We start from the raw sequence: 17,993 nt of genomic DNA, 5'->3' as shown, positions 1-17,993 counted from the left end.
AACCGGATTACCTCTATTAGCAAAATATATAAGTTGTGTGTGTGCAAATGTTGCTATATTTATTTTTATTAAATGTCATTGGACGCCACCCAGAATGATTCAAATTTATTCTTTACTGAAACAATAATGTAACAATAATGTAACAATATAGGTCACATGGTGTCAGTGTCAGGACGTCTCCTTTCTGTGCCGTGATCTCCTGCTGCTGCCTGCTGCAGAGTCAACAAAGCCTAGGGGGCGACTCCACTATATATAGGCTCTAAATATAACTGAATTGTGCTGGAGGGACGTCATTCCCAGGCAAGGAAATGATTTGGCAATCCCTTGTCAGTTTTCCAAAGTGTTCCCTAGGCTGCCTCCTGCGCACTGTATGCGCATACTGCACATGCAAGTTTAGTAACAAAACACCGACCCAAATCTAAAATCCACACCCACCCTAAATAAGCATGAGGAGGGGAAGGCGTGCATTAATCTTACATTTTACCGCCTGGTAAATTTCACTACAAGGGTCCGTTAGAGGGAATGTCTCTTTTAAAGACTCAGAAACCCTACAATTGATATTTGACTGACATTTATCGTGGACTTTAATAGCATATAGCAACAATTCAGAAAAAATAAAAAAAAACTACATAAGAGCATGAAATACACTAAAGACCATAGGCTATTTTCAGTTCATGCAGCAGACTCGCTAGAGGTCACTATTGACTTTGTCTGGCAGTTTTCCAAGTTGCACAGCCACTGGTGTGAACCACTATGTAAACTACATATAACTATGTTAACTATGTAAAAAAAAATAGGTCAATTTTACTTTCAGTGTTGTTTTAATTAAAGAGACCACGCATCATTAAAATTGTGAGAGACTTACCATTTAGGTTATAATTAATTCATCAAACGTAATTAATTTAACTTTAACCTATTGTGTGCAGAGATGAGTAATTATGCTATTGTCCCATTCTTTGAGACTGGAATTGTGTTTTAGTTTTCCCATTTTGTGAAGGTACCAAGCTCTTTTATTTACATCTCAAAGAAATGCAGTGTGCATTTGCCCCACTGCCTTTAGCTGTAGTCAGATACATGCAAAACAAAAACAATCAATGAATAAAATAGTGCATGACGCATTTCTAGAGTTTATCCTATCCAAAAGATGCTAAAATATGTGAAATAGAATGTACCAGGAATGGTTTTATACTTAAAGTGTTAATAATTTCACATTCAGAATGGAAATATTCTTCACAAAGTCTTCACTAGCAGAAAGGTCACACTTGAACAAGAATTAATTCCTATACAACCACATTGTATTGGTCATTAATCACGTTATATTCATATTTATATCACTACAATCCTTCTGTGCATTTACCTGTCGATTTAGTGGATTTTAAAACTTCATTTCAAGCAGGAAATATATAGACTGAGCATGCAAGCTAGAACAATAGTATTTGTATGAAATTACTAAAAACTTACAAATTACCACATTTCCATTGACAGATGCTAGAATATATGAAAAATAAATTGATTGAACGACATTACCCTTTTATACAGCACATTTTGATGTCACAGCAGTAAAATCACAGGTGTACCCAGTAATAAAGAAGATGGCTGTAAATCATTTCGGCATGGTGACTCACTGGAAACAGCTTACTGGACCACTAAAGAGCCATCATTAACATTACATGTGCTTTCCTGCTAGTTAAAATGTCAGCTTTGACAAAAGGTCTATCATTTTGAGAAGGATGTGCCAATGACTGAAATGGTAGTTTTGAAAGTCATTAATTCACTTTTATGAAGAGACCCTGATCTTTCGAGCTTTAAAAGAGACTTCATGTTTAGAGAATAAAACTGTAATCCTGAAATGTAGTCTTTAACCAGACTTGATGACTAAGAGCACTTAAACCTGCTGAGTACGCCACCCCTATGTCCTAGAAACCCACCAGATGACTGCTGGGAAAAAGAAGAAGAGACAGTTCCAGCTGACATTTTATTACACCAAGACAGTTTATTCTGTCACAAGAGGGCAGTAAGCTTCCATTTAAACATGGTCCCATTGCCAAAGTTCATCAGTTGAGCAGTTTAACTGTATGTGTGTATGTTAGGTGAAGTGGAAATATAATGTTTTTACATTATCACCTGTGTAAATTCACTGGGCATAAATATTACTGTACATTCATTTCTTTCATAATGTGAAACAAAAAAAACATGTTATAGGCTACCAGATTTTGTATCACTAACCAATACATTTATTGTGACAGACACTTTGTGTTCTTCATTTTACATGGAACTTTTCCTTTATCCTTTGCCTTAATGCTAGGCCTATAATAAAAATATGTCACTGTGTTTCAACTGCACTGTGTTTTTTCATCATTTCAGATGCATGTGGTGTAACTGTATGATATTAGTATAGTTATATTTTTAAAAGAGTCGATTTTCCGGATGTTATTCTGCAGCGCCTTTGAGTGAATTCTATGCACAATTTTCTTTATCTATGAACCACTTTTACTACATCTGAAAAAATAATCTTTTTTTTAAGATCCTACAGGACTCTCAACTCCTTTTGTTGATTAAATACAGTTTCCTAGAGCACCCGGAAAGTACTCAGGTAAACTACAAATCTCTATTTAAATTTCTCAAATCATGATATATTAGACTTTTGATTAGCACTGACACTGCCTTACTGGCGCACAGGCACTGCTGAAAATGTATCTGCAGTATTTTATTATTTTCAGTAATGTTAGTATCTTATCATAAGAAGATGGTCTCACTCTGCTCTTTAAAATGTCCTGTCCGTGTGTATAAGTTGGCTCTAGGCAGCCTCCCCCCTTTGAGTGTATTGCAGCTTTAAACAGTCCACAATGCCTTGCGGTGTCCCAGTTCCAATGCGATACCAGCAGGAGTAATGAAACGGGGAGAGGGGCTTTTTCCGCAGCTTATTGGTGAGACCGCAGAAGAGTAGCGCACAGAGAGGGCAGACAAACTTTCGAAGGGAAGACCAAAACGTCAAGTATATGTTTTTAAAGGCGCCTGTCGCCTTTTATTGTGTTTTTTGTCCAGCAGCCAAACGTTACTTTGTCGCAGTTCGTTGGAAGTGATTTGCTGGGCAATGGTGAAGACGGACACATTTTGCGGAATTCACGCCTTTAACGTTACCTGTGTTTTCACTCTAAACTTCACTTCGTAGAGGGAACACTGAGTTGGATCCTATTTGCACCGTTTAAGGTAAGACCATGACACACAGACCTAACAATGGCAGACTGTGCTGCGGCTGAGCCCGTTATAGTTGTGAGATAACGGAAACATTTCTGTAGTAGAATAGTTGGGTTACTCTGTGAGCCCATTACAGCCCATTATCGCCATTTCTCCAGCTTCGTCCCACTCTACACCAACAGTATGAGGCAGAGGTGTAGTGTGCTGCTAAAATGCACTCATGCAATGTGTCTTTCAGGATGTTAAGTACCGAATTTTCAATCTGATACTTATTTTAAGTAGGCTACGTCTTGTGTGTTAGGTTATGTCTTTGTTAGTTTCAGACATTAATTCAGTTAAAATCATTTTTAGGTGTTCTCGGATTATTCAGACTTTATTATCTTGCAGTTTTATCTTTGCAGGCCTAGATTTTTTGTAGAACATTCTCTTAAAAAATGTTGCTTCGCCCCTATTTAGACTCTCTCATCAGGTTCAGCACCTTCTGTACATATAACTAACTCTCCTGGTCTCAAAAATCTTTACACATCAAGTGATCATAAAAGTCAAAATTTAAAATCACTTCCAATTCGTTCTAGTGCTCTACACTACTTACAAACGTACACCAGGTGTAGTAGAACCAACCTGTGGCGTTGTTGCACTCAGCCAAGGCTCACAGTCTTTTTGCTTTGTGGTTTCAGGGGGCACCTTTAGTCCAGAATCATGTAATTCAGTAATCTTTGTTGCTTTTTAATAATGTCATAGCACAATGAAGATCGGGCTGCAAAGACTGGAAAAATAAATAGGTTTAGCCACTTTTTGTGTGTGTCTTACATTGTAGCTGCTGCTACAAAACCGTTTGATTTCTATAAATGCTTTTATGCAAGAATGTGATTCAGCACCAGATGATGTTTTACAAACCGCTGTAACCTGTAAACCTTGGCCAGAGGCCTCTTGTTGCCCCGCTGTGTTGCTGCTGAGACTCTGCCCTGGTGCAGGAGCCTGCTGCCTGCTGGCTCTTCAAAGCTGGCCAGTGAGCAGTGAATATGGCAAGGGAACAAAGGCGGCCTTAATGCTGGCTGAACGTGCCGTCCAGATGTTTGAGAGCCTGCCAGAGCTGACCTCCCAAATGGGGGAGGCTGCTCCAGCACCTAATAGTTTAATATCAGACAGGCAGAGAGAGAGAAAGAGGGAGGCTTGCTCCAGGGCAGGGGCCACTGGAGAGCTCCCAGGAGCTGAGGGTGTTGTCTGTAGCGTGACTGGACATGGGTTTAATCCCAAACGCCCCGATCACCAGACTGAAGCTAGAATGAGAATTTGGAGTTAGAATGAAAATTCACAGGAAATGTTGAGCAATGCTTTTTTTGTTTTTCACTTTCATGTTTTAGGTTGTTGGGCTACAACAGATTGTTTTCAAATGCTGTACACATAAAAAAATACAACCTAAATAAACTGGGAGGATGCTGACAATATGAAGCCTCTGTTGCTCTTTAGAAGTTTCATAAAGGAATAGAAAACCATTAGAAACTTAACTTCACCTTTTTTGTTTTTCAGATACCGTATGTCAACTTAAGGATTGCACATTTCAATTATTCTGAATGTTGCAAACCCTCCTTTGCTGATCTTTTAATAATTATTCAGTTTAAGCACACTTTAGATTGAATGCAGTTCTTTGAAGTGTCCTTGCATAGCCTGTTTCCTGTTGCACAGAGCAGAGGGACCCATAGCTTTCTTGTCTCTTAGTCATGGCTCGTTGCATTATCACAGCCCAGGAATGCTTACACTTGATGTTATCAGTTTCCACTCCGCCAGTATCAAGGCCCGTCCCTGGCAACAGTCTTTGCCCTGCTCTGTAATGTTTACATTTGCAAAGGGGAATTATACACGCACCAGGCTGGCATACTGATGATGAGGAACTTCTTTATTCAGTTCCCACTGCAAGACCCCTAACTTTTAACCATCTTGTCAGCGTGTCTTACATTAATCTTAAACTGTTGCCATCCCAATGTGTTTCAGGCCCAGGGATTATACTGGGCTGTAGCACTTGATGACATTCTAGAGGACTTGAAAGCAAGGAAAGAGATTTCTCCATTTAGTTCCAACCGAGTCACCACCATTGCCTCCACAATAAACCAGCGTCTGTCTCTGGCTCCTCACAGAGATCTATTTCACAACAGATCTGTTACCAATTACGGCAGAGTATAAATCGCTAGTAATTACATGTTGCTCTACAGGGAGTGCAATTTGAATTAAAGTTTGGTTAGCAATAGGCAAGGAGGTTTAAGTACTAGAACAGACTGCTGTCGCTCCAGTCTGTAAGAAGTATCCCATTGTCTTTAATCAACAGCAGTGTGGGGGGAGTTTTGCATGTCAGAAACTATATTATTCTATAATAAATGAGTTACTAGTTTTAATTAGCTACTTAAGTATAAATTCCTTTTAACGCACAATGCCTGAACCTCCATGCTACGAGAAATGGCTGTATTGTTTTCCTCCTTAGTGAACAATGGTCAGCAAACTTGGATAGGAACCAAGGTGTAATTGCGTCTATTCGTGGAGGGAGTACTTGTGGAACATTAGTGTTTTCCTGTGAGATCATTTCCCTCAACTTGGTTTAGTTGCTGCCCCACAGGCTTCCTCCCGAATGGAGTTTAGTCTTGGTTTTGTTTTAATGTGATGAATGCCCATTTTGTTTTCCTCAAATACCCCCTTGTTCGGCAAACTGCTAAACTGCACAATACTTGGGACAGTTTGTGATGCTTGACAGACTGTAAATACCCAAAAGAAGGAGTACCATATTTAAGCTCCTACAGTTAAAAACTCAAACAGTATTTCTTCATGTTGTATGTTACAGCAGTGTGTTGGTCGTGATGGAACGCCCCCAAGGAGCATATGGTAGGTTGTTTACACCAGCAGCTAGTCGAAGCCCTTTTCCTGCCAGCTTGGTGTGCTCCTGTAGGCCTGGAGAATTGTCATCAGCAGCCGGGCAGGCAGGCTGCTCAGTGCTGCTCACACACCTCGCTGCTCTGAGAGGATCTTCATCTTGAATCAACCCCACTGAACCAAGACGAGACTGAAACAAACATGCTCTGGAGTCATGAGTTTGATGTTTTGCTGCAGCTGATCATCTCTCAACTGAGCTTAAATAGAATTCACAGAATTTAAGCCCTCTTCTGTCTCATGAAATGCCTCTCTGGCAAAGGACGAGCTGCACAAATCAGAGCATCTCCCCAGGCTGTGGCTGTGACAGGCCAGAGGAATGGAGCTTGCAGAGCTCAGGATGGCACTCTGCCCCGCACCGCTGTGTCTGTATCATCAGTTGGGTTTTCTGGGTTAATGTTAATGAATATAAATGTTACGAGCCTGGACCGGAGCAAGTGACATTTATAAATACCCCGCTGAGTCTTGTTGAGCTTGTGCAAGAAAGAGGCATTGAATCGGCTGTTTGTTTTGCCTTCACTGCACATGAAATATTCAGTTTTGTTGTCTTTTTTTTTTTGTCTGTTTGTTTTGATTGAAAACTATTTTTGCGACTATTCTTAATGCCAGTGCAGTATACAGGATACCATGCAGCGGGCCTTGTAAAGCCTGACTCAGTGTTGTTAAAGGTAGTATTTTTTTTTAAGGCACTTTCCCCTTCCCCCTCCAGTGTATCCAAACCTTCTCCCAGGCTGATCCACTATGTCTGCTTTGCATCAAGACCTAATCAGTCCCTATTACTGTTTCCACATCCCTGTGGAAAAAGGGTCAAACAAACTGGTGACAGTGTTTTGGGTTGCTGCAGACACACTTTAGTGTGCTTGTGTGTAACTATTTTCCTGTTCCTCTCCATCCTTCAGCCCTTAATGCCATTTAAGGGCAGTCTGAATGAAAGACAAAAGCACTTTCCAACCGGCTCTGTGAATACACCAAGAAGAATAGTGATCAAGAGCCAGGCCGCAGACAGAGCTGACACTTGCCACCGTACAAATGCACGTATTGGATTAATACTAAATGTGCATTTATGCACACACTTAAGTCCCTAAATCGTTAAGTTTTGTTTGTTTGAAGAGCTCAAATGGTTGTGCGATTAATCAGCCAGGCAATCGATTTTTAAATTTTATTAGTCCTTTAAGTAATTTATCAAGCAACAATCCCACACATGTTTTTATTTTCTTAAGTGTGAGGATTTTCTGCTTTCCCCTTTCAGGCTAAAACAAATTTGAAGGTTTTCCCTTTGTAAACAATTAATAAATCAACAGAAAGAAATTTTAGAATAATCAGTAATGAAAATAATCATTAGTTGCTTCTCGATCTGATTGTCTAACTCTTCAAATGTTACCTTGCCGCACTGCCTGATGGCTTGACCATATTAAGAAAAGCAGTTGGTGGAGGGTAGGACAGGCTGGTGTGGATGACTTTGTGAATGTGGATAGGGAATATGCAGGCTAGGGGAGGTGTAATTGGTGGGGGGTTGACCAACAAAAGGACCTTTTGACTCAGTAGTGGAGGTCCAGTGAAGGTTAGATCCACGGAGAGTGATACAGATCCGAGGACATGGCATTCAGTCTCTCTCACTGCACTGTCCTTGAAGAAGGTTTTAAAGGATATCTCCCCTAGATGGGTATTTAATATATTGTGTTATGTCAGTAGTTAATGTTCCTATTTTTATGTGTTTTGTAAATCTGGTAATGGGATTAACCAGTTTACATTTGCACATATGATGTGAATATTTAAAATGCTTCAGCATTGATTATATCAAAACAAGCTTCTTAAAAACTGCCCATCTCTATCTATTTTGTGGTATTTGTACTTTCATAGTATTGATTGTTCTGATGACCAGTAGTGAACAATACTTTCTGTCAGTGCAGAATGCGGGCCATAACTATGTTACATGTGTTACAGAACAGTGAAATCAAAAATAAATCCCTATTCTGCTCTCTCGTATTATGATTCTTCCGGCTCTCCCGTTTCTTTTTTAATTACATACCTTCTCTGTTTCACTCTCTGTTCATGTCCTATCTTCCTCTGTGTCGCTGACTCAATCTTCCTTCTCTGTCTTCGCTCAATTCTCTATACAAAAGCAGGAACTGGACTTGGGAATGTCTGCTGGCAGACTCTTCCTGCGCCCCCAACAGACATGTACCTATTCATAGAGAAGAACAAAACAACAGCATTATGGCCAGATGGTCCTGGCATGCCTGGCTGTATGAGTCCATTCTCAAATGGACTATCCTTTTACCATAAGCTACTGCCAGAATACCCTGACTCTACTGCTTATTTGACTCCTTGTGGTAGTAGGTATTGCCGAAGGTGGAACTGTTTGCATCTCTATATCCTTTAAGGCGACTGAGCATTACAACTGTGGCCTAAAGCACATCCTGACTAACTACTTCCTGTTTTCCCTTGTGTTTCCTCCCCAGTGAAGTAGCCAGAGGGGCTTCAGCTGCCCTGCACCACTGGAGCCTTCAATAATGTTGGCGCCAACACACCACAACCGGCCCCCTCACTTCTGACCCAAAATGGAGCTCAAGGTCTGGGTGGATGGAGTCCAGAGGGTCGTCTGCGGGGTCACTGAGGCAACCACCTGCCAAGAAGTGGTGATTGCTCTGGCACAGGCCATAGGTGGATCATTTTCTACTATAAAAGCACAGATGAGAAACAAGCAGACCTGTTTTTGACTTCCTTGTGCAGTGTAATTGGATACAGTTAATATGAATGTCCATTACAATCATACCCAGGTCATTCAGTCCCAAGCATCAGTTACACGATTGAGTGTAATCACATAATAGATCTTTTATTTGGTTTTAGTAACCCTCATGTTTCCTGCTCATGTGTATGAATTAATCAGCTGTTGTCAATGTGAGTCCAGAAAGATCTGGAATCTGCTCTGAATAAAAACACTGGTAGCAAACCATCGACAACAAGCTATATTTCTTGTTGGCAAACAGTGTTGTGTACACCCAGTGATTGTATACTTCTGGTTTGGTGGTTAAGCGACACTATTGACATTAGATGACATTCTGCTGTGTTGGTTTCACAGGGAGCATTAAATGACAATTTCCACATCTGCCTTGCTACATTCTTGATTTATGGAGAGCTGATGAAATTCAAGCAGCGCATTTGGTTACAAAATAGTGCTACACTCTTCAGGCTTACTTTGGCATAATTTAAACCATTGAAATTCAGGCAGAGCGCAGCTCTTGTTTGCCAACCCTAACCCTCTGTGTGTTGCCCTACCAGTGTGGAAAAAATCTGCTTCATGTTAGTTACAGGTTGATCTGACTGTATAATTCCTCTATATTAGCTACACCTCCATCTTAAAGTTGTTTATACAAGAGGACAGACTGCTAATCTAAAAATGTCTCTCTCTTACGTAATGCATCACAAGTTCTTTGTTAGTTAACATGGTATTTACTTTCTTTGTATTCTGGCAGAGCTTTACAGTTTTCTTCACACGTCACACATTTTGAAAGTACAAAACAACTGAAGTGTATTGTTAAGCATTCATTAACTCATAACTGTAATTAGGTTCTCCAAAATTGCCCTTTTTTTAGGGTGAAAATAAATCCTTATGAAGAATTTCAGTTTCCAGCCTGTGTGTTAAGCTCCTGCTGAGATACAGTGGGTCATAGTCAGAGGCTTTATGGGTACTTTCTTGGATACAAGAACCCCCCCCCCCCCCCCCCCCCCCCCCCCCCTTTCCCATATGGCTCCTTCAGGAAAGGGGGCACTTGAGCACAGTGTATTGACATCACTTCCCACAAAGCGTAGGGTAGGAGGAGGGAAAGTCTGACTCATCCCTCAGTCTCCTGCCAAACCAAGAAAGCAGCACTTCTGAGCCCCCTCCTCTGCCCTTTTTCTATTAAAAACATATTTACCATGTTAAGTGATCAGACATCAATATTGATTTAGTACTTTGGCATTTTACAAGTGTTTACGTGTGTCTACACGTTAGCCTACTACAAGTGTTTAGTTGTCTAGGTTTTCTCTGTAATGTAAAATGTAATGTGAACGGGTTGCTCGTAGTGCCGAACACACTAAGGAACACCCAACACTGCAGATCTATGCAGCTTTTAACTGATTGTTTCCAGCCTGCATTTTCACTGTATGGTTGAGGCTCTCACCTCACTTATTAAACCACTGTGAGCTGTTCAGAAACAACACTCAGACAAGCCGTTAAAATTTGAACTTCAATTGTTAGCGGGCCATAAACGTGACTCCATCAGGATGATAATGTTGTTCTGTTTCTGCCAGATGTGTAATTAGACAGATGTTTGCTAACATGTTATCTTAACAGTTTCATTAGATTGATAGTATATCATGGCTGCGTTTCTATGAGTTCGTTTTGCTTTCCACCCCTTAGTAATCAAAATTGCTGAAAGCAACTATAAATAAAAGCCCTCATTCTTGCATTTCAGGGTAGCCATCTACCAGCATAGGAATATTTCTTTTATAGGTGTGGTGTTTTGTGTTTTTTACAGGTCGCACTGGGCGATACACTTTGGTAGAAAAATGGCGGGACACCGAACGTCACCTAGCCCCTCATGAGAGTCCAGTGGCTTCTCTGAACACCTGGGGCCAATATGCTGGTGACGTTCAGCTGATCCTGCATCGCACAGGCCCCTCACTGACCGAACGACCCCCATCAGAAGGACCCCCTCTCAGGGGGCCTGAACGTGGGCTGCATCGACAGAGCCTCCCTCCCCTAGCAAAGTTACGTCATCCCAATGATCGCTCCCTTCGCCGCCGTGAACCGCGCCGCAAGTCGCTCACGTTCACGGGTGCACCCAGAGGCCTCAGGGAGATACTGAGTGGAGGCCGAATTGGCGAGGCAGAGGCTAAAAGAAGACTCCTCCTGGGAAATGGTGGAAATCACCACCATGCAGGACCAGCCATTGGAACTGCATCGCCGGGCCTGTGGGCCTGTCGCATGGAAGACCTGGTCAGACTGGTTGGTCTACAGAGAGAGACTCTCAATGTGCTGGAGAAAAAGCTAGAGGGCTATGAGGCGGAGCTCCAGGCCTGGGCTGAAGGGCGAGGGGGGAGAGGTGGAGGGTGCATTGGAGACCCTGGTGGAGGAGGAGGGCTGATAGAGGAGATCCTAAGACTGGAGAAGCATTTGAGAAAAAACGAAGTGGAGATGGAGGAGGAGGAGTTTTGGGCCACTGAGCTGCAGATTGAACTAGAGAGTGAGAGACAGCTGGAGGAAAGACTGCAGGAGCTACGAGGACGCCTGCAGGGCTGTGAACTGCAGATTGATGAAAAGCTGGCAATGGTACAGGTGTGCTCTTTGTGAGAGATTTTTGAGAAATTGAATAAAAGGCTGTATTTTAGTTGAAGGTTTTGGAAAAAGATCAAAATAACCAGCAAAGAACAAACAAAAATTGCTTAGTCAATTCTTTATCAATTCTTATTCATTGTAGTTGTTCAGCTATTATTAGTTCTAGTGATGTTTGCATATTGTTATAGGTGTTTTCCTTCTTTTTCCATGTCTGTTTGTGTCTTTGTGACATCAGGGTGTAGAGGCCGGCCTGGAAGAGGAGCGGCTGCAAAGGGAGCGGCAGGAGACCCAGTGGGTCACTGAGGCAGAGGCTAGGGCTCAGGTCCTCAGGGTCAAAGCAGAATTAAAAGCCCAGGAGAGACAGGCTGTCCAGCTGGAGAGCAGCTGCAGAGCTGTGGATCGGTCACTTGGCCAAAGCAGCAAGAAACTGCAGGTGAAACATATGCATGCGAGTATTTTTCATTGCCCCTAGTTTTTCAACAAAATAGTGCTGCAGGGTGATGAGAGAAATAATCCATCAGTAAGAATGCATTTAAATATCTTCTGTGAATTGTCTCTTTCCGTGATGCTGAATCCCTGCCAGTTTAAAGGGGAACCCCACCGATTTGTTATTATTTTTTATACATCAAAGCCTCTTTACATGTCTTGGAGAGTACTAATGTGAAAAAAAGTTGCATGAAGCCTTTTGTGGCTCCAGAGAGAGCTGTGAAATATGACAAATTGACTCAAGTGATGCCACTTGACTACAAGTTCGAAAATGAAAAACATCTGAGGGTTTAGAGTTGAGTAGAGATGAGAAAGAAGTGAACTTACCAGACCTCTGTAGCTCACTCCTGTGTTTGAGGCTACATTAGCCACTACTAATAGAGATGGGCGGATTGATACTGTGGGATTGATACTTTGATACTCACAAGCTACTCATTTGGTATCACTTTCTTTTAGAAAATATAAAGAATACAATTACATCCATCCATCCATCAAACAGAAAGGAAACGTAGAGTGGAGTCGCTACTTTTCACCTGTAGTTTAAAAATGCAGTAAGATGGACTATTTGTAACACACAGTAGTGCATCTTGCAAATAGTGGAAGTTACTCTGGAAAAAACACGGCCTGTTATAGAAGACTTAGAACTTGCAAATGTGCACATATTTTATGTTATTTTAATTAATTGTATTTATGTTATAATAATACATTTATTTATTTTATTATTATTTAATCAGTATTTCTCCAAAATTCTGGAGTAGGCAATTTTTTACACTTTTTACACAATTTTTATTTATTTAATTGTACTCATTTGCTTTTGTAATAAATGGCCGGTGTGTGTCATGTGATTTGCCTTTAAGTATATGACCTTTTTTCTAAGAATGACCGTTACTTTGAAAAATCCTATGCTCATAAAAGAAATGATTGTTATCATATCAAATAAAATAATAAAATACCTAGCTACAGGCATAATGCACCCGAATCTCTGAACTGAACTGTTAGCGGTCAAATTGCATTGTGGGCAATGTAGGCGTCAGGTTTTTACAAAAAAGAAGAAGGTATGGAATTAAAAAGATACATATGTTGCATCAATGTCCATCATGAGTCCGACACTGTTATAGTAGTACAGTGCTAAATAGGTGGAGTGCACGTTTAAGTATCACTGAGTTTGGAAATAATAAATAAGCTAATAAAAATACTTTTTTGGTCAAATAATCCTCCATAATTTTCAGATATTTGTGTTATTAGTTTGCTGTATATACAATAGGGTGCTTTCTAATGTGTGTTTCAATTAATACAGCAAGTCAGTTAGAAAAATGAAGACGCAACAGATGCTTCATTTGTTTGTTTTTTCAATGTGACAAATAATGTGAGAATTTGTAAAAAATGAGTGAGTTATGACACTGTATTAAGTTAGGTCAGGTTAGGTTAAACTTTATTTTAGTTGGAACTACGAGAGTCAGCCTTGAGTAGCCAATCTGTCTCTCACTTATGGTGGTGTCAGTTGGTGTTCAACAAAATGATGATGAATAGAGTATGATCATGTTAATGCCGCCAGATGTGTTTTGATCCTGTTGGATAATAACTAAGATTGACAAAGTATTGCCGGTGTCCGGTCACAGTCGTATATAATCTGTACCTGTAGATGTCAGTCAGTTTGAAGCTGCTTGTTATGCTTTCGTGTTTCCTGAAGAATCACTCTTTTGTGCCGTTTCATTCAAGGACATGCAGCACGAGCTGGAGCTGCTGACCAAGGAGCTGAGACAGGTCAACCTGCAGCAGTTCATCAAGCAGACCGGCACCAAGGTCACAGTGCTGCCGGCTGAACCCACTGAAGATGAAAGTAGTCACAACAGCCATGGAATAGGTAATATAATTATAAAAGTTATAAACATTAAATGTGTGGATTTCTCTTAAGGAACCCTTTGGAGTTAAACATTTTTGTGCCACAGGACATGCTTAAAAAAAAGTCACATATAGTGTTATGTATGCCCAGGTATCTCTTGCTCTTGACATAAATGACAAGTAGGGAATTGATCTTGTAGGTACAGTATGTAGGCAGTGACATAGGGGTCAGCTAAATGTAACTGATCTTAACTGGTCTGACCCTAGACAGGAATTACAACTTGATCATATGTCAAAGTACATACTGTCTGAGCATAAATGGTGCTCTTTGGTTGCCATTCAATTAGGCGACACGTGAGTTATTTTGATTAAAGTGCATGAAGTGCAGTTTTTCTTTGAGTCTGCCTGTGCAGCCATTCTGTTCCATCAAGGCGCTTATTATTTTTCTACCTCTTGTCTTGACGGCCTGCTGAGAGGAAATGACTCAGCTGAGTGTGAATGTGAATTTATGTGAGTGAGAAAGATTGAGATAGAGAAAATGGGGAGGGAGCAGGGGTAGTGGAGACAGTATTAGTTTTTGCCCACTCCAGTGGCAATTACAGTCTCCATGCCAACAACTGCCTGGATACAGACAGACCCGGCGTCATTCATTCACCCTACTTTCTCTGTCCATCCTTCTCCTTCCATCACACTGTCCCTCTATCACATACTCAGCAGTTTCTGTGATGGGCTCATTGGACCAAAGCTCTGTCAACCTGCAGGAGACTCCCAGCGAGCTGACACACAAACTAAGAGTGCTTCTGAATAATGGGAGCGCTGTCACAATGCAATAGAGGCTATCCACATTAACTATCACCAACTTACAGTAATACAGTACTAACTTAATTAATGACAAATAGTAATTAAGATTGATTTTCAGGAACAAGTTTGAGGTAAAACTCAAACTCAAACAGCAGTGCATTATGTGTTGTAACCAGAGACATAACCACCAGCTTGTAAAATAAAGTTCGGAAGCAAAGAGCTGGATATCCAATTTGCAAAAGAATAATAATATACATAAAAGGTACAAACTGGTATTTGTAATGTTGGATATTATGTTGCACTTGGATTTCAGAAAACAAAAGTTCAATCCAGTCTACTCCCAAATGAACTGCATGGTTGTGTGAAACATGGAGATGTCTATGGAGGAACAAGTGGTAGCAGTAACGGTACACCTACTTGATTTGATTTGGTCTTTAAGTTAACAACACAATCTTAACTTGAATAGATGACCTCTCTGAAGAGCCCGGATCATTTTCTGACTGCGTGACATGTACTTCATCATTGCGTCGTTTAGAGCAGTAGGTCTGTTAACGGAAATGCATTTCAGTTGTGAGAAGTAATGAATTGAGTGTTCATGTCCTTCTAGTAACCTTCTAGTTCATGAGTGTAAAATCAGCAGGCGCTTCTGTGCCTGGCCAGAAAATTAACTGCATTAGCTGGTTCTCTGCATGGCTCAGCACTGCCCCCTGGTGGCACTGTAGCAGAGAAATCATATAGCACACACAGGGCTCTGTATTTTTTTTGTAATAAGGGAATGTATTGGTATTTTTTATGAACTTCAATTTAATAAAGTACATTTGAATGTAAGTTTTAAATTCTGACTATACATTTTCAGCACCGAACATTTGAAATACTCTTGTATCTAGATTAAGTTTCTAATTTTCTTTTTTCATGTGTTTTCATTCTCAGATTTAGTTCCCCTGTCTGGCTCATTGAAGCGTCCCGTCTCATCGCACCCGATGTCCAGTCACCTCCGGGTCCTACACAGCCCTCTCAGTTCTGGCCTGAACCCAGAGGGGATCTATGTGTGAGACAGATTCGCTCGGAGGGGGCGCATCATGTCTCCTTTCCGGAGCCCATTTCACTCCAGAACACATTTGTAAGTGGATATCTTTGTACAGGATACCTCAGTAGCACACTACTATGCACTGTTGTCTCAGTTAACTGAAGGCAACCTTGAGTGTTCAGACTCAAATAGTGAAGGAACATTGTTGAGCTTTAAATGGAAGTCATGGAGCACTTGCTGGGAATGAAAGATGGTTGGAAGCTATGGCATGAAGAAAAACACACAGCAGCTGCACGTGTCATGGGTGCACAGTCTCTGATTAGGCTTTTTAAACATCAGGCTGTTGTGGATTTTATTTCTAAACATATCCACTTAATGTACTTTTACTCTCACTTTAGTACCTGCTGAATGATTTGTATTGTTGTCTCACAAGCATCATGATTCAAAACTATTGCCTTTTGAACAGTATCCTTGAGAATCTTGGTATGTGAATCTATGAAGTATATCTCTAAAATCTTATGTAGTTTCTGCAGTGAATACATTTTACCCAGCGTAATGACTGGTTCTTATATAAGTAATGAAGGATCCACTTGTGTCTATAGTAAAACCGAATAGAATATATCATTTTGCATATCAGAATGTTTCCTTCTAGCTCTGACTGTCTGCTCATGTTAAAACTATGCACAAATGGTTAATAGTTTTGTTACTGAAGAATGTTCCTGTCTGTATGCACCCAAATGATGGCTTACTGTAAATATGTTTTCTTACTTTTCACCTTTATTTAGTGAATTATTATATTTTATTACAAAGCAGAGCATTCACAGTTGCAAAAATGCAATGCCCTCATTCCCGCAGTAATATCTGCGTAATGAAACAGTGTTAATTATCCTCTTAAGCTGATTTTGTGTTGTTTAGACGACTACACATTGTATTTTTGCCAAATGTATTATGCTTGTTTTTCTGTAAGAATCGGTGGCCAAAGATTGGCAAGTCTTGTTGCATGATTGTGTTGTTAATATAGCCATATCTGGATGTGCAGAGAACCCACAGTACAGTAAATCAGTTAGTTGAACCTAAATGTGGTGGCATGAAATAATACAAGGGATGGCTACAGCTACAGTGCGTGTGAGAGTGTGAATGAGTCAGTGATTATGGAAACGTGTGTGTGTGTGTGTGTGTGCGTGCCCCTTTTAGGATGTAGTTCAGCTGCTAATCACATCAAAGTGCCTTATATTAATTCCACTGTGGGTGTATTCAAATAATGTACAGTACAGCTTTAGTAGAGACATTGAAGCAATGATCGTAGTCAGTTTAGATCAAATATCGTTAGATGTATTAGTGCCACATTGCTGCACAGAGAGAAATTACAATAGCACAGCAACAAAGAGGAACCTTTAATTATGTTTTGTCTGTCAGTATTTTGTAGAAATGTCAGTGGAAATAACATTACTGATAGTGCTTTCCACTTTGCTTCTGTAATATTTGTCACCATTACACTATGTGCTGTGAAATGCATTCACATTTAATCTGATTTATTTCATCAGGCAACCCATACTGTGTACTGTAGTCACCAGTTTAGATCAGTACTGTCACCCAGGATTAAATAGTTGATGTGATACAGAAGGGAAGTCCACCCTGTAATATTCAGTATCTACAAAAACATCCTCGCTACAGTGTGTCTCTCTGCTTTTCAAATGAAGGAGAAACCTGTTTTAAAATTCTTCTGATAGTCTATATATTGGGGTGGATTTTCCCTTTAAGAAACCACTTGTGTGCATTATCCACCCTGGGATGAGGCGTAGCTGTGGTCACTGTTTACAACCGTATATATTCTAGAGAACTGTAAGATGTCGATTGTACATAACCTGTTTTTATTTTTTCCTGCCTTAATATAAAGTGTTGACAGATGTATGGCTGTAACTGGCTGCTGATATGACATGGATTGCATGATTCAATAAACCATCTGAATGCGATGTGTCACAACTATTTGCCTGTGGAGGTAAATGTGGGATTTGTACTGTAATGTACAGTATGTGCTGTAAATGTTTTTCAAGCTGTTCACCAGTAGATGGAGACCTTCACTCACTAATGGTAGAAAGATGGCCACAACATGGCCAGAAGAGAATAAAGGGAAAACAACTTTTTCCCTACAGAAGAATGAAATGAGAAGAAGTGTTGTGATCATGTAAAATGCAAAGTAAATTATGATGCTGACTAGAGCTGCAACGATTAGTGGATGAACTGATCAACTATCAACTATTTTGATAAGCAATTCATTTCAGTAATTTTCCAAGCAAAACATTTCCAACATTTGCTGTTCCAGCTTCTTCAATATAAGGATCTGCTGAAAAGTCTTTGGGTTTTGGACTTTTGGACAAAAGAAGCAATTTGAAAACATCA

The 17,993-nt window shown here is 40.4% G+C and overlaps 1 protein-coding gene across 3 annotated transcripts; it reads left to right on the top strand.

Moving 5' to 3' along the window:
• The first annotated feature begins 2,797 nt into the window (after positions 1 to 2,797).
• LOC123961196 (ras association domain-containing protein 8) lies at positions 2,798 to 17,566 on the top strand. 3 transcript variants are annotated; one of them, XM_046036346.1, is made up of 7 exons: positions 2,798 to 2,927; positions 3,046 to 3,210; positions 8,577 to 8,778; positions 10,638 to 11,437; positions 11,673 to 11,870; positions 13,643 to 13,787; positions 15,497 to 17,566. In XM_046036346.1, exons 3-7 carry the CDS (start codon positions 8,676 to 8,678, stop codon positions 15,616 to 15,618), a joined length of 1,368 nt encoding a protein of 455 aa, XP_045892302.1. In that variant the 5' UTR covers positions 2,798 to 2,927; positions 3,046 to 3,210; positions 8,577 to 8,675; the 3' UTR covers positions 15,619 to 17,566. The 3 variants fall into 3 exon arrangements, with proteins under 3 accessions (XP_045892302.1, XP_045892303.1, XP_045892304.1); XM_046036347.1 differs by having other exon boundaries at positions 2,824 to 2,927; positions 3,049 to 3,210; XM_046036348.1 differs by lacking the exon at positions 2,798 to 2,927 and having other exon boundaries at positions 2,934 to 3,210; positions 10,638 to 11,431.
• Positions 17,567 to 17,993: the final 427 nt, after the last annotated feature.

Source organism: Micropterus dolomieu, linkage group LG22 (genome assembly GCF_021292245.1).
Source record: "Micropterus dolomieu isolate WLL.071019.BEF.003 ecotype Adirondacks linkage group LG22, ASM2129224v1, whole genome shotgun sequence".
Lineage (NCBI taxonomy): Eukaryota > Metazoa > Chordata > Actinopteri > Centrarchiformes > Centrarchidae > Micropterus > Micropterus dolomieu.
The sequence above is the reverse complement of the archived record's forward strand: the minus strand, read 5'-3'. Positions and strand labels throughout refer to the sequence as shown.

Bases quoted from the DNA above. Each gene is read 5' to 3' on its own strand.
- LOC123961196 (XM_046036346.1), top strand. From the start codon at position 8,676: ATGGAGCTCAAGGTCTGGGTGGATGGAGTCCAGAGGGTCGTCTGCGGG. The intron at 8,779-10,637 runs GTGGATCATTTT...TGTTTTTTACAG, and splicing joins TGCTCTGGCACAGGCCATAG to GTCGCACTGGGCGATACACT. The intron at 11,871-13,642 runs GTGAAACATATG...GTTTCATTCAAG, and splicing joins AAAGCAGCAAGAAACTGCAG to GACATGCAGCACGAGCTGGA.